Genomic DNA, 16,607 nt, shown 5'->3' with positions numbered 1-16,607 from the left:
CCTTTTGCATTTTGCAAAAGGCCAGTGGTTTGATTGAGGCTGTGGTGACAATGAAACTATTTTGTTTATAAAGTTTGTAAAACCACTCCTGTGTATTCGGGTGTGCTGTGGGTGGGGAGATTTGCAGAGGAAATATGTATGAATATTCTCCTTTTTCTGTGAATCAGTGACTCATGCGTCTGCATGCATCTTAACCTCCTGCCTGAGAGAACAGGCAGCGGTGACTGGCTGTGTGATGTCACAATAGTCTTTCATTCCTTTGATGTGACACATGCCTGCTCACTTTTACCAGAGAAAGGGCAGCTTTGAAGAGGGAAAATAAAAGTAAAACACAGACATGTTGTTGATGTGCATCAAGACCACTTTAAAAGCAATTAGTAGAAATTAAAGAGCAATATTCAAATTCATGTCAAAAGTATAAGATCAAAAAAAGATTGTATCACTTACTGCAATTAAATAGAAGTAAATGAACTTCAGATAAGTCAGGGAAGCTGTGTGTGTGTGTGTGTGTCTGTGTGCATAACTTTTTCCTATGCTATTGCTTTCCTTACAATTCCCAGAACTCCCACTGCATGACATAGGTTGTTCAGATGTTCAGATTTTTGGCTTTTGCCTTGTTTTACCATCATTACAAAAATGTTCTGGGGGCTGGAAAAAGGAGTCAGTGGTCAGGCCTGCATGACTTTGTTTACACACTCCTTCCAGCATCTACCGTCATCTAACCACAGTACATCTACCAGCAGCTAACAGCAGCGAATAGTCTTTACCTGTGTGTGAGTCCATCAGTGTACACAGTTAATGCTCTCAGTGTTCTCTGGAGCTGCATTAGCGGAATCCTGAGCTCTGATGATACCTGCCCTCGTTGTTCCACTCCCTGTTCGATCTACTCCATTCTGGTTAAGTGTACACCCACTCTAGAGTCATGAGGAAAGGAAGATCATAAGATACAACATTGCATTCAGCGGTAATTGAGAAGAGACTTCAGTGGGTCTGGATGAATAAAAAATAATAGTATCTGCTAATGATAAATAATCACGGTGATATTGATGATGTTGATGATGATAAATAAAGACCTTTTTTCCTCTTCACAAGGTGCAGGAGCTGTACGTAGATGCAATAAGGCAGATGCTGCTGCCGTGTGTGTGTGTGTGTGCGTGTGTGTGCGTGTGTGTGCGTGAATGCTTGTGATTGATGTTCTGTGATTCAAGCAAGGTGTGGGTGCTTTGCAGTGTTCCGTGTTTGCAATGCACATCTATTTGCTCCCACGCATCAGAGACCACGTCTCACAGGCCCTTAGAAACACCTGGCACAGGTAATGAGTCACTCCGCACGTCCGTCTTCATCAGAGCATTGAGCTCTATTGACGTTATACTTCTAGAGGGTAAGGAAGACACCAGCCTACTCAACAACCAAGAAAGAGGCTCTGCCCCTTCAGTGAGTTGGATTTTCAATCCTCTCCTCCAAAAAGTCCGTCAGAGGAGAGGGTTTCACACAGTGCCCAGTGGTGGCGGCCACTGAAACACGCGTCACTGTCACCTTGTATGCATCCAGCATCCCCCGAGTGCCATTCCACACTCTCTGTTGACACATGGACCATGCACAACTTCAAAGCCCTTTCAGATGACGCAGGCGGCATCTGGCGTGCTATATTCGGAGACGAAAACAAACAAACAGGCAACCATTTCCAAAGTACATTCTCTGTTTCACTTTGGGTGTCAGGGGTGGGTTTTTTCCCTTGACATCTCCAGATAGGGGTGGCGTAATGGATTAGTTATGATGCATGTCCCCTTTTTTTGCTGTGGGGAGCGATGCCAGATTTCAGCCATGACACACGGCGTGGTTGCTGTGAAATGCCTGATGGGTCTCAGTCTGTGTGGTCCTTTATCACGGCAGACAGCGGATAGAGCTGCTCTCAGAGAACACAGCTGCAATTCATAATGGCAGGTTACAAAAGGTCCGCGTTTCCCCCCAGTTACCGAAGATGTGATGACACAAAAAAAAACCCTCTCAAAATGGAGCTCTGCCAAGCCTACTTAGGACGACGGCTGAGCAAAGGCACAGCAGAAATGGTCCCTGCTAAATAGCTTTGATGGAGGAGAGGAGGTCGTTCTGAACAGCGCTCTCTCTTATACAAGTAATGAAAGAGTCATTCGTCACAGCGGACATGTAATGCGGCTTGTCTTTTAGAATCAGGGGCTCCGTGACCTCTCTGTGACCTCTCTGTTCCTCCAGGTCACAGCTGGAAGATGCTGGTGGGGGAAAAATTGCCAGCACTCCACACATCATTTCTCCTCTCGGATGATAAGTGCTTAAGCACGTCATAATGATGAGAGCAAGCCATTCAGGGTGTCCTGATGGATCTGGAGCCATGTCAGCGCAACCTTTGGATGGAGTAGCAGCTAATGAGATGCAATGGGAATCATTTTTTCAGCTTTCGGCGACACCTGGACAGCCACCACAACAAGCTTTTACACAAGGACAGGCAGTGTAACCACAGTGTCCTGAAAAAAAAAAACACACATTTGATTGTCAGAGATAAGAGTGTACAGAGAGGCACAAGCACAGTAACCCATGCTGAGCCACTGAATTGTGGAATTGCAGCTGCAGCTGTAATTTAATAAACACTTGATCTCTTCTGTTTGTTCACTGTGTGCCTGGAACGTTGTGTTTCATATGGCAAAAATGATATCACAAAACATAGCATGTTGCTCAGCATGGCTGTTACTCGTCTGGGGTTGTTTATATGAGTCCATCTACATATTAAGACTCAAAACTGTTAAGAACATAATTTCAGGGCAGTGGTCTGAGGTCACGTATTTTTAAAACCAAAAACAAAGAAACCAGCCTATGAACCAATAGGAGGGACAAAATGAGCCTCTCTCCCGCTCTGCAGCCATACCTGTATTTAATCTGCCTTCAATTAGTTAAATGGCTTGTTAGCCAAAAGGCTGGCTCCCCAAACATTAACAGGTGAACACAATTGACAATGGTTGACAATTAACATTTAGTCTCTAGGAGGAGGTGGTGAATGCTCTCCTTCACAGTTATATTGTAATATTTTAATATTTCAGTCATTTGTTGAGTTACCCCCGCAAACTGTATCATTTACAGCAATGGTTACGAAAGTTTGATATCACAGCTGTGCATGAGTCTGTCTGCGGTTATCAGACCTCTGCAGATCTGCAAGGATTCCTTGCACAATAAACCCCATTAGTCATCCGGCTTCCGTCTTTGTTCTTATCTGGCTCTGCAGATTTTGTAATTGCAGATGAAACAAGGCTTCGTGCACTTTAATTAAGGGCACCGAGGTGATGATGAGAGAACAATATGGAAGGGACACGGTATTAGTCACGCTCATTAGAGCTGCAACATGTTAAATGGGTAGATGGAACCTATTTCAGTCACTGGGGAAAATCAGTAAGAGAAGCAGTCTATATGCGAAATATTACTCTTAAAAGCAAAGATGAGAGAGAGGGAGACATGTGGAGAGGAAGAAAGGACAGCCAAAAAAGTGCCCATAGAAATGGACGTCTCCAGTCTGTCACTGCCTGTGATAATAATCAGAGATTGTGTAATTGTAATTGCAGCTAAATGCGTGGCTCCAAAGGGGCCAAATGGCGTACGCTATCACACAGGGGACAGCGAGAGTGAGTCACAGTGCTCTGTCTCCGGAGTGAGGCGGCACATGTACGGGTGGTCAGACACAGGGAATACGTGATCACAAGTTTCCTAGTCTGAGCGCAGACGCACCAAGAAGCGCAATCCCTCTGACGAATATTCATGAGGAAGCCTTGAACATCATCTGCCAACGCAGATTACACAATCCCGTAATCCTAATGCTTTCTGTCAGACGGCCATACACAACGTGCTTTTAGCTGAACGCCTGGGGAGGTCGCAGTGCATTAAAAGCGAAAGGATCTTCATGGTGGAGGATCTTTAACAATGTCAGGAAAGATTTCTAGCATGTCGGGAAATGGCCATCTCATGCGTAACATGCTGTTACTGTCTACCCCTGATGCAAGTTTGCATTAAGAGTTCATGAATTCATTTGAGGACAAGCAAGGCTACTCACTGGTGAAAGTGCACCAGTGACAAAAGCACATTATTTGGGCCTGTGAATTAATACTCATAAATTAGAAAACTGTAGATCATACTGTTAATACTGTGTCTTGTGCTGTTAAAAAAACAGTTCATTATTATTTCTGTCATTTTTGTAACCTGTGATCTTCAGTTGTGGCTGCAAACTCGTAAACACGTAAGTACAATAATAATGTGGAAGGGTCCACAATTCTGCAGCGTATTCTTATCTGAACATTATTTTCATTATATCATAGCTTCCTGAGCCTGAGAACAAAAGCTATACAGAGTAAAACAATGTACTTGCATGTCATTCTTTACCAGGTCAAAGCAAGTATTTTAATGTCCAGCATCCAGCATCAGTATCAATTGCTGATGTTCAGAGAGCCCAGATCAGCGTATTTGGCTGCTCTTCATTCAGATGACTGTTTTGTTCTTCCTTACACACAAACTGGACAGTCTGTGAGTCCTGCCCACAGTACATTTTTTTCTGGTTTTGCAGTAGTACTCTGACTATGGGACAAAAAAAGACTTTCACCCAAAAAACTGAGTATGCACGCTCTTAAACGTGTATTTGAATTGACATCACATCAGAAAAGTGTTGTTCAGCAGGCTGAGCCACGCTTACAATTTAGAAAAAGAACATACAGAAACAAGCTGTACTGTATACAGAGAACCTGAGTTTGGTGACTTTTCTTTGACATTGGGATGACGGAGAAGTGCGATGCCATTGTAATGAAAGGTGAACTGTCTGAGCTAAAACCCAGCAGATATTCATTCACGCTGCGAAATACTGCCATCATGACACGACAGTGCCAGAGTAATCATGGAGTTATAGCGCCTATTACATGAGATAGTGAAGCCTTCAATAACAGTAATGAAAAGGCAGAAGCACTGACACATATCTGTAGGGTTCTCACCGTTGCAGCATCACAGCTCTCGCACAGAAGAGATGGGAACAGGCTCATCATTAGTCACTGAGGCTCTCCAGCTTCCTCTCGCTTTCACTGTGCTGACGAAAGGAACACCGCGTGTCCACTTCAGACCATTCCATTCGGCACCGTGACGTCTTTTACACCTCACTTTCACCCGACGGTGGGAAACATCCACACTTAACCTTACATTTATTTCACGCTGAATTATTTTGGTTGCATATCTAGGCCACTTTCTGGAGAAGTGTACTTACTTGAAACCATGTCACTTATGCAAGGATTGTGAGAACTTGATTTTATCCTTCAGGAATTGTTTTCTTACATAAAACCATTATGGTAAAAGATTTGTTTCTTTATGTCTACCATAGTAAGATCCCCTGATTATTTAGTTATTAATGCTTATAATGATTAGTGCAGAATATCAGTCAACGGGGACTTTGCTCTCCTTTGTATTGTATAGCGATGAGCAGTTTTGTACTACTGCACATCTACCTCCCAGATTTGAATTATCCAGTGAGAAACTCTTTGCCTAATTCATCTAAAATACACAAAGCATAAAATCTATCAGCAGGAAGTAGGGGGATTAGATACATTTCTTTTCTGACAGAATTAGGTAAGGCAATCCCTGTGGTTCTCATCAGCATTTTATTATAGGCCAAAATACATCATATTAATCATAAAATGTTTAATTGGTTAATTTCCTGACTCTTTAGGTGAAAAGCCACCACAATCAAAAAGTTTGAAAATCTCAGAAGATGGGAGTAGGCGTTTTAGAAATTATGGTCAGACAGACATATGGATAGACAGACTGGCTCTTTACAATCTATACTAATGTATTTTTATATATGTATTTTTGTGACCAATATTTTACTGTCAGTAATATGCACGGATACTCAGTAAAAATCAATCTTACAAACAGTAATACAGACAAAAATAATAACACATATCAACATTACATTACAAACCATGGCTGTAAGCATTCTGCACATTCTGTTCTCTTTGCACCAATCACACCTCCCAGAATTAAACCAAAAATGTCAAATACATGCATATACGTTTAGGGCCTTGTAATGTTTGCCAAAATTTCACATTGCTGAACACCGAACTATAACTAAATGTAACAAGTGTTATTAGACAGTAAAATTTTTAACATTTTGAAAGCAAGCAACCCTCACAACGTTAAGGTAACGGCTCCCCCTTACGTCTGCTGTGTGTCTCCAAACAGCTGGGCAAAGTCTGCGAGTGGCTGACGTCATATTCTCGCGAGATAAACTGGCAGCGAACAGGAATTTCATTGGCTCCGTGGGGTTGTGAGGAAACAGCGCTTCCAACAGAAATCGACTTCGGCGAAAAAATATAAACAAAAACGTAAGTTACTGATAATGTACTTGATCTTTCCGAATTTAAGGTGCATCCACGATTAATGATAACAGTTCACAGGGTATTCAATGCAGAGTAATAGTACAGCTGGGTACAGTGCGGAGTACTAGCTAGCTAATGAAACCAGGCCCAACTCGCTGATGGATCATGTTGCTAGTCAGGTAGTTATGAAGAAGGCCTGCGATAAGTGAGAAAGAATAGGCAGATTGTATCTATATTCTGTTCATTTCTTTTGCATGCAGTCCAAGGATGATCGCTAATGTAGTTTGTCAGTTAGCTTGGCGAGATTTACTGCGGGGAAAGGGAAAGGCAAGGTTTCACAGGAAATGAGGTATCCGGTGCTCTGGCCTTTAAGCGGTTCTCCGCCATGCAACAATTATTGCTAACGAGCAAGCGACCTGTCGGATAAGTAAAGTTAGCTCTCCAGCCAATTAGCTAAGTTGGCGGAATGCACAAATTGGAGACTTTCTCTAGTGCTCATTTTTATCTATAACCACCTGGATCTCTAGCTTGGTTGTTTTTTTACTTTAGGCCTTAGACCTGTCATACACATTTTAGGGGCTTAGACGATCACGATTGGCATAGATGACAATATAACGTCGCTTTGTAAGCCAACTGTTTAGCCTCTTACAGCTGAGTGGTCGTGCCGATTTAGTTAGATAGCTAGCTAATAAGGTAGCATTTAGCTAACGTAGCCAGCATCCTGGGTAGTTTAGTACATGTTGCCTGCTATGTTGCATACCAGTTATTTCTTGGCAAGGGGTTCAGCAGTATGCAGTATTCCCTATGTGTCCAAGAATACGACAGTTAGCTAATGTGGTGATCCTATGTTGGACTGTACCCTTACCATTTAGTCATATATAATAGTGTTTGTTCAGTTTATTTATTTGCGTGTTAACATTCAAATACTGTCAATAATAACCAAGGGGAAAATTAAACTGAGACACTTAGTGAGGCTGTCCCTGCATCGCTAGTGTGAATCTGAGATGCCAGTGTATATATGTATATAGCAACATGAGTACCTATAATTCTGTAATCTGTATGATTAACAACTGGTGTTTATCTGACGGGACATTTCAAACGTGTGCACTATTCATCAAAACTTTGAATCATTGGTTAATTAACAAAAAAAAAAAAAAAAAACACCATATTTTTGCTATAATGCTATATTACAAGGATAATTGAAAACAAACTAATACTGTGATATTTTTCAGAAGAAACATTATTTTTTTTTGTAAGAGACACATATAGGTAAATGGTCACACAAACCCTAACTGTATGACTCCAAAGGCTCCACACAGACCTTGCACTTTTATCCTGTGAGCGGGGAATACTTCCTGATAGACCATGTCTGTTTGTGCCCTGTGTGCTTCCAGATGTCAGATGATCTGGTGAAACAGCTGTCCAGCTACAAAGCTCAGTTACAGCAGGTCGAGGCGGCCTTATCGTCCGATCCAGAGAATGAGGACCTGCTTAAACTCCAAAAAGACTTACAGGTTTGTGTCATATTTAAAATAAAAAAAAGACTCCACAGATGTATACCTGGGTGCATATTGTGGTTTTACCCTTCATTCCATTGGCATAGTTTATAAATGTGCTTAGCCAGCACGGTGGTTCAGGTGTAGTCTAGGTGATAAAGTCAGCAGGGCTTTCTGTATAAAGAACTACAGTTACAGAGTATGAAATCCTTGGCAGAAGGAGTGGAATCACTCACAGAGAAAAATGCTAAAAGGCTGTGTTCAGGCATATTTACGTACGTAACGGACCCACACCCCCAGAGCACAGTGCACCCCTGCCCACTCCCCTGGACTGAGCACCCCAAAATTTAAAATGCACACAGCCACTGTAAGAGGTGTAATCTGTTTACAGGTTTACTTGCACTCTTCTGCCTGCCACTTTACTATTTACCATGTCTTGTTATTTTGTCTATTTATTGTCGCGTGTATTTATTCAGTGACTGGGTCTCTGGGTCCCAGGGAAACGTTATTTTAACCCTACTGTGTACTTGTATATGGGTGGGCTGACAATAAAGTCTCTGTTGACTTGACTTTACACTTGAGTATTTGCCTCTCTTGCAGGAAGTCATCGAGCTGACGAAAGACCTCCTGTCCAGCCAGCCCTCCGCAGCCCCCTCCAGTTCGAGCAGCTCGGCCGCGGCTCCACCCACTCACTGCTGGGGCGTGGGGAGCCGCTGCATGGCAGTGTGGAGTGAGGACGGACAGTAAGTGCAGTCATCCCACTACTCCTCAGATAATAAGCGTTCTGCTGCAGCGTTGGGCAGGATACTGTTCAGATCAATAGCTGGAGCTGGAAGTGGTCTGAAAAATCATGGCAAAAGTCCTTTGCACCAATCACACCTCCCAGAATTAAACCAAAAATGTCAAATACATGCATATACGTTTAGGGCCTTGTAATGTTTGCCAAAATTTCACATTGCTGAAAAATCATGGCAAAAGTGTTTTGGGTGGAAACAGAAATGGAAGGTGCTTCTAAAGGAGAATGCAAAGCTATCATAGTGTTTTTCTTCTAATATCATGAGCTAAATGTTTTCTCTTTTAGCATTTACTACATCAGTTAAATGATGAAGTTGATGTTTACTAATGTCCAAAGAGAATTTTGTTTTTCTTAGCCACGCACAGGATGATAGCAGAAAGAGTATCTCTCTTAGCGTTTTCTGTAGGGCTTGAATATGAGACCCGTACTCACCTGCTTACAGCCGTGATTTATTGACAGGTTGTATGAAGCCGAGATCGAGGAGATAGATGAAGAGAACGGGACGGCAGCCATCACCTTCCTGGGCTACGGCAACGCTGAAGTGCTGCCGCTAGCGAACCTGAAACCTGTGGAGGAGGGAAAGCGCTCGGAGGAGGAAGGGGGCAAGTCCAAATCCAGGTACGGGGGGGCGTTGTCTTTTTGTCTCCCTGATTGGGCCTGATTTTCCCCTGCACATTTTGCGTAGCATTGTTTATTTCATGGATAATATTATTTAGAAAAATGTAATTATTCAGAATAAAATTCACTTTGTACACACATACCAATACAAGTAATGGCAGACTGCAAGGGGGAAATTTTAAACCTCTGATCTGGTTGAGCTATGAATGTGCAGCTATAGCAGCCCATTGTGATGTCAGCTGACTTTCGATATAAAAATATATCCAAGGCGTTATTTGATAAAAAAAGATGTCTGCTGAGAGTGACAGTCTCACCAAATGCTGTTCTGTAATCCTGCCCTCTGAAGTGGGCTGTAAAGTGTACTTACTGATGTTACAAAAACTGCCTTGGTTTGCTCTCATTTCATTTTAATGACAGGAAACGGAATGCTTACTAAGATTGCGATGGCGTTTTTAAAAATGTGTCCTATGTGAGCTGACACAGAAAATGCTCCAGTTTTCACTATTCAGTTATTATGAACACAGTCAGCCCCATATAATTCAGATCAGATAATTGTGTGCTTTGTTATATCTTACGTATTTCTGCATTATATCTGCATGTTATGAAGGGGGTCCTGTTGTAATCCCACTGATTATACTTCTGTTATGTGCATACTCTGGTTAAGTATACGCATAACGGTAGTAATGCACTGTACTCAAATCCAATCTGTCCGGGGTGATCTGATCCTTAAAAGCAGTCTATTCTTAAAAGTTGAGGTCCAGATGAAGAGGGGAAAAGTGTATATTTGTGTTTTAAGCATAGTGTTTCTCTCTATTAATAGAGAAATGTCTGTAGCCAAGTCCTTCAGGCATGCAACAAATTTGAGTGAAGTTTTGTGCAATCCTTTATGAAATAAAATAAAAAAATAATAAACTCACATTATTTGAATGTGGCTGTGAAAATTGCTGGCACTCTTCAAGCTACACTGATTCCCAGTTTTAACTAAGTGAAAGCATGAAATCATACTTTGACTCATGTTAATTATTTTTGAGCGTCTCTGTGGTAATTGGTGCTGCGATGCTTTGGCTGTTCATGCTCAATTTCGTGACGTGTCCTCAGTTCATCGTAGGATCTTAGCGTGGGCTGTGACATGTCCAATTCCTCAACTGCGTTTCTTTTTCTGGTCTGAAGACTTTAGCAAGATTCAGGAAGGCCGTGTTTTTCATCCATAGAGCATGCTGTTTGTCGGTAGAAAGGGCTGTTATTCCTGTCGTGTTGACTTGCATCCATGCACTTGACTGAACCGCACATCGTTTTTTCTCACAGTAAATATACACAAGTAAGGTGCTTTGGTAATTATCTCGACATAAGATAATCACAGTATTCCAATTAAACTATTTTTCATTAAGTGTGCATACCACTTTGAATACCATACCAATGAATACCACATTACTTGTGTATGCACCCAAATTGATTCTTATAAGCGGATTGCTTGATTCTTGTGAATGTTTTAAACGGCATTAGTAAAGTAATGACTCCTGGTGTTTTCGATCACAACATGCATCTGATTCTTAAATGAGTAAATCTCATGGAGAAATGCTTGATGCAGTCATCAGTAGAATGCTGAATTGCAGTTACGCACATGCACTGCAGATAAAAGGTGACCACGAATGGGACTTGGGGCAGAGTGAACGGAGTTGTGTTTGCACCGGCAGGAAGGAGCAGATCGCAGAGCAGAGGGAGTATAAGAAGAAGAAGGCCCAGAAGAAGGTGCAGAGAATGAAGGAGCTGGAGCAGGAGCGGGAGAACCAGAAATCCAAGTGGCAGCAGTTCAACAACAAAGCGTACTCGAAGAGCAAGAAGGGACAGGTGTGAGCCCGAGCTTTCTCACTTCAGATAACGCCCCTCTTCCACTGACTCGGCCAAACCAAGCCGTGTCACGCCATGCTGGACCCTGTCTCTCCTAAAGCACTGGTGCTGACTGATGCGGGGTCATTAACACCCCCCCCCCCCCCCATCTCTGGCTGCTTTTATCCTGTCCAGCGCCAGATGGGTTCATGAGCCAGAGTTTTATACTTGGTTCTCCTATGGCTTGGCACACCATGCAGTATGTACAGGGGAAAGCTGTGTCTAGGATTGAGACCTGCACTCAGAATGCATTTTGTCAATACAGGTGATCCCTGCTTTTACAATACACTGCATTGCTGGAAACTGTTGGAATCCGGATCGTTCAATCCAGTCAAATTTTCCAACAGAGGTGGTGTCATAAGCAGGGATTACATTCCTGACTGCTGGACTGAAATCATATTTTTCCACATGAAATCTTAGATAAATGTGTAACATCAGGGGGACAGTGTGGTGTAGTTCAGTTTCCTACTGGGGCACTGCTGCTGTACCCTTGGGCAAGGTACTTAACCGGGCATTGCATCAGTAGATATCCAGCTGTATACATGGATAATGTGTAAAAAATTATAACCTATGCAAGTCACTCAGGATAACAGCATCTGCTAAATGACAATAATGTGATGTGATGTTCCCTCTGTTGCAGGTGAAGAGGAGCATATTTGCGTCTCCAGAGAGCGTCAATGGAAAGGTTGGCGTTGGAACATGTGGAATAGCTGACAAACCCATGACGCAGTACCAGGACACATCAAAATACAATGTTAGGCATCTCATGCCACAGTAGCGGGAGATGTCTGTAAAATATCACGTTTTGGTGTTGTCTGTGGTCTGTAACAGCTGGGTCGGTACTTGCCAAGCTGTGTGTTTCTATGAACTAGTTTACTTAAGTAAAGATGTTTTTTGGGGTCGGGGGGTGGGAGAAAAAATGCTTGCACATTTAGTGGTTGACTTTTTGTAATTGAGTCCTGCTTGGATTTAAAAGCTACTTTTCCCTGTCCCCCTGTGTACCACAAGGAAACTGTTTTAAATAACTTCTGCAATTAACAAAACTACAGTTAAAGCTATGCCAAATTAGGTAGTTTCTGGTCTTAATGAGCATAGCAGGCCAGCCAAAAACATTTCAAATTTGTTTTGGATTTTTCAACATCCTAAAAGACATAGGCTCAGACACAGACTATCATTTGAGCGTAATAGAAGTACTCATGACTCATAATGCCATGATTTCTTTGACGTCTCTATTCTGGTATAACTCATTCCATTTCCTAATATTAAGATTTTAATAAAAAAAGTAGACAGATTTGATGTGGAAATTAGACTTTGCAAGAGCAACTCCTGAAGACATGTATTATGATGCTTCCAGCCCCCCATTGTATTCCACGTTATTTTTTTTATGTGAATTATGTCAAGGTGTATTTTAATTTACTTTCACCTCTTCTAAAAAGACATGATGATGTAACAGATCTGATCAGAATTGTCTTGGCGTAGAAGACACCCAATGTAATTCTGTGAGGAAAATAAACCCAGGAAAGCGTTCAGTTGGATTTACAGTACATTTTTATGGTAAGGGACATTGTGTGTTTGAAATGTCCAAGTTACCACGTCTGGTATGGCTCATTGTCATGTATGTTTGCTTGGTTTATTTTTACTGCCTCGGTGTGTGTACATGGTAAATGACAGTTGTCTGGTAAACTGCTGGTCATTTAGAAAGGGGGAAAACCTCAGGTGTTTCTTCATAGCCCTTTCTTCCAATGGGTGAGAGAAGGGTTTTCCCTTCTCTCACTGTCCCTCTGTACATCTGTGTAAGAACCACTTTCCTGGGCTCAAATCATGCAGTTAGTTGAGGTGCTCGTCTTGGATGTCACAAGGTAAACTGAGTTTCAAAGACCTGGATTTACTTTTCATTTCTGTGCAGGGATGGATTACAGACAACCTGCAAAGTAAGCTTATGTTAATGCAATCCTACTTTTGGAGGACTGTCATTTTTACTAAATTAATGTTGCTTTGCAGTTTTGTACATTTATCTTTTATGAAATAAATGTTAAAATATATGGTTTAAAACTTTGTAGAATTCAGAATTCTTTTTATATGAGTCAGACAAAGTTGTAAGATGATCACCTTTTGTTCATTTCAAGGGAGGTCACATGTTGTGATGCCAGGCTATATTCCTAGGTGTTTTCATTCCTGTCATCTATGTAGCCTGGATTTAACATGTCTTTATAGTCTTGTATACTCAGTCACTCTTACTGTTGAGTGCAGTTGTTTTTTGAGCTGCTAGCCATTATCATATATACCTGTGGTGTATTAATGTGTATCATTACCAAATTTAAAATGTTTTTTTATGCCTTGTGTGGCTATAAGCAGACCCATAAATTTTATTCCAAAGATGCACAAATATTTGATATTATAAAAGGAAAACTGAATTACTGTTACTGAATACTCTGCCACCACTTATCCTTACAAGTGTCTGATCTGTAGAGCTTGTGGGAAAGTCCGAGTTACTCTCATATGCAAATCATAATTTAGTAGTACATGCTTTAAAATGGATCTGCTGCTGAAAACGTGGGCTTGCTGCTTTTTGCTCCTGGTATTGTAGAGGTACCATGCTACACTAGCCAGGAACTCCAGGTAGAACTGTGATATGACATTTATGTAGAAAGGACAATTTTGGTTGTGTCTTTAAGAGTTCATTCAATTTCATTACCTGGTAAGAACTGGACCAACAGAAACCTTTCTTTAAGTAGGGGGGAAATACATCCTTCAAGAGTAGTTGCCTTGATGCCTGCTCTGAATGGAAGGACAAGGACAATTTTTAATCAAAATAATTATTACTATTGCTTTACAGACAGGCAAAACCTGTAAGGTTACTTACTACAAAGGTTCTCGCATTTTGTACTAGATGATTTTGTAATGGATGGGAAAAAATGCAAAACTTCACCTCCAGATGGCAGCAGCCTACAGGTCAGATCATGGTAGGTTGCACCCGTTCGCCTTCACGCACTTGGCAGCGGCTTTATTGACTCCGAAATGCAAATATTTAAACGACTGCAACAATTGAATAACATGATTGTAAGGAATGGCTGCGATAAACACAGCACAATGTGTGCGTATGTGTGTACACACGCTGTGCACCCAGGTCCCGATTCAGTGATTGCCTGTGATCATGAATGCTCTGCATTCATAAGCTAGCCACTCATTTTCATTTTGGTCATTGCAATGCAGCTATGTGCGAGTTCTGTTCCCAGTGCTGTCCCAAGCCGTTTTCCATACAGCCTATTCCATTGTTTCTTAGCAGTAATATCTGCAGGCATCTTGTTGGGGGAGACGCATATCATTTGTACTTTTGGGTTTATAAAACATGAAGCATAACTCTGATTTTCTGTCCCTTGTAGTGGTGGGCTTAAGGAAAACTTGTTTTGTTTTTGTTTTGTTTCTCCCTGTCAGTGTCCCTATAATAATTTCAGTATTTGAAGGAAAAGGCCCACGGAACATTATTTTCTCTTCAGATTACGATCTGAGCCAAAATCCGCTGTTGTAAGTGCACTGGGCAGATGGCATCTTAGGGGAAAAGTTATGAGAAGTATTGCCCCTGTTTTAGACATCACATGCTCATAAAATGTTCTGTTCCTTTTCTGATGACAAAATGTGCAGCAGGTTCATGAACCAGGAGGTACAGTTACTAAAGGCACCCAAATAAGTGAGATTATTGAAACTTTGTGTTTGTTCAGTGATTCAATGTACAGTTGGATCGGAGGACGTGCTGAAAAAGAACTGCCACAAGCTTAGCACAGCTGGGTTACAGTGGGATGGAGTAGGTTTATTGACCCGTTTCCCTTTGCCTGTGTCTACCAGTACCTGCACAAAACACCAGCAGAGGGCCAGCCACATGCTCTCTCCCCCCACTCCTTATGGACTCCAGCACAGAACAAAGAAAGAACACTTTGGTGTGGAGTCGGAAACACAGTTTCTCAATATGGGTCTTTGTTTTTTCTCATAGTGCAGTATACAAAATAAACATAAAACCACCAAAATAAAGACGAGAAACAAAAGTAATCTGTTCGTGCAAGAGTCAGCTCTGGGGTGTTAAGACACATTTGGCGATTTTTTTTTTCTTTTTTTTTTTTAAATCAGTCAATAGCAGGCAGAAACCAGAAACCATGTACAACAAAACATTTGGACCTTGAGTATGAATTACTGGTTAAAAATTTCCATTAGCTTTTCACATGGAGATAGAGAGCTTCATTGAACTGGATACCATGTCCAATGTCTCATATGTGCACATTAAACCAACACAAATGTTCTAAAAATATCCTTATATTTCCAGTATGTCCAACATTCCCTTGATACACCTCCAGCCGTATTTAGAGGGTTCAGGCTTTTTCAGACATCAGGGAAGTCTCTAGCATCTCAGCCAATACTACAAGGCCTTTATTATAGAGATGCCCATATATAGTACAGCAGAAGGCCATATGATAGGATAATAAGTCTCATTTAGCTTTTTAGACTGACTAGAGGAATAAGAGGCAACGCTTGAGCGTTCAGATGCTGCATAAATGGGTCCCCACTGCTGCCGTATTACAGAATGTAGGCCATATTATGAAAGACATTACAAGGATGACACCCATTTACACTATGCATTATGCACTTGTATATTCTAATTGTGACTCTGAATAAGGGTGTCTGTTAAATTAATACTTTTACTACTACTTCTGCTGCTAAACAATAACAATAATGGTGATGATGACACTCCGCAACATAACACTTTAAGTGTCCTTTATAACATCTAAGGGAAAAAAAGGAATATAATAAGCCTAATGACCAGCTACTGCAGGGAAGCCATTACTTAAATTAAGGTGTGAGCATTTGGTGTGAAGGCAGGAAAATGATCCAGAACAAGCCAACAGGTTAGGAGTGTAAGGGCTGAGACTTAAAATATATATACATTTTCAGCCCAGTCTGGATGTTAATAGGATCTGCCACACAAGATAGAACACACTGGCTAATTATTTATTATACCAAAAACAAAGTTAGTCCTTGAAGTGCAATTAATGAATAGTCTTGAGAATTTTGTTTTGTGTAACAGTTAAAACCCTGTCAATTCAGACTCAAGATCCACAGCTCACAACACAAACAGTGGAATGGATTTTAGCTTCAAAAAAAAAAAAAAAAAAAAGTAATTATAATAAATAAAACAACCAGTCAAACTCTCAAAGCATTACCTAAAGAAAGTCCTGAATTTGCCCAGGGTCCAGTGTCCATCATGTCATTGTACTTTACGCAAAATGAACAATGTAACACTGTCCATGGTACAAAGACAGACACTGAAGAATTTACATTTTTAAAAAAAAAAAAAAAAAAAAAAAAAGCTGTTCTAAACACACAATACTAAATAACAGCATACATACATACATACACGCACACATACATGCGCGTGCAAACACACATACA

The 16,607-nt window shown here is 41.2% G+C and overlaps 1 protein-coding gene across 1 annotated transcript; it reads left to right on the top strand.

The window, feature by feature from the left end:
• Positions 1 to 6,300: 6,300 nt before the first annotated feature.
• On the top strand, positions 6,301 to 13,107 carry smndc1 (survival motor neuron domain containing 1). The gene is made up of 6 exons (XM_036546825.1): positions 6,301 to 6,377; positions 7,766 to 7,885; positions 8,468 to 8,610; positions 9,123 to 9,281; positions 10,976 to 11,129; positions 11,809 to 13,107. Exons 2-6 carry the CDS (start codon positions 7,766 to 7,768, stop codon positions 11,944 to 11,946), a joined length of 714 nt encoding a protein of 237 aa, XP_036402718.1. The 5' UTR covers positions 6,301 to 6,377; the 3' UTR covers positions 11,947 to 13,107.
• The last annotated feature ends 3,500 nt before the right edge of the window (positions 13,108 to 16,607 follow it).

This window comes from Megalops cyprinoides, chromosome 15 (genome assembly GCF_013368585.1).
Source record: "Megalops cyprinoides isolate fMegCyp1 chromosome 15, fMegCyp1.pri, whole genome shotgun sequence".
Classification (NCBI taxonomy): domain Eukaryota; kingdom Metazoa; phylum Chordata; class Actinopteri; order Elopiformes; family Megalopidae; genus Megalops; species Megalops cyprinoides.
The sequence above is the reverse complement of the archived record's forward strand: the minus strand, read 5'-3'. Positions and strand labels throughout refer to the sequence as shown.

Excerpts from the sequence above, each read along its gene's own strand:
- smndc1 (XM_036546825.1), top strand. The coding sequence starts at position 7,766 with ATGTCAGATGATCTGGTGAAACAGCTGTCCAGCTACAAAGCTCAGTTA. Across the intron at positions 7,886-8,467 it reads AACTCCAAAAAGACTTACAG|GAAGTCATCGAGCTGACGAA; the intron begins GTTTGTGTCATA and ends CCTCTCTTGCAG. Across the intron at positions 11,130-11,808 it reads CGAAGAGCAAGAAGGGACAG|GTGAAGAGGAGCATATTTGC; the intron begins GTGTGAGCCCGA and ends CCTCTGTTGCAG.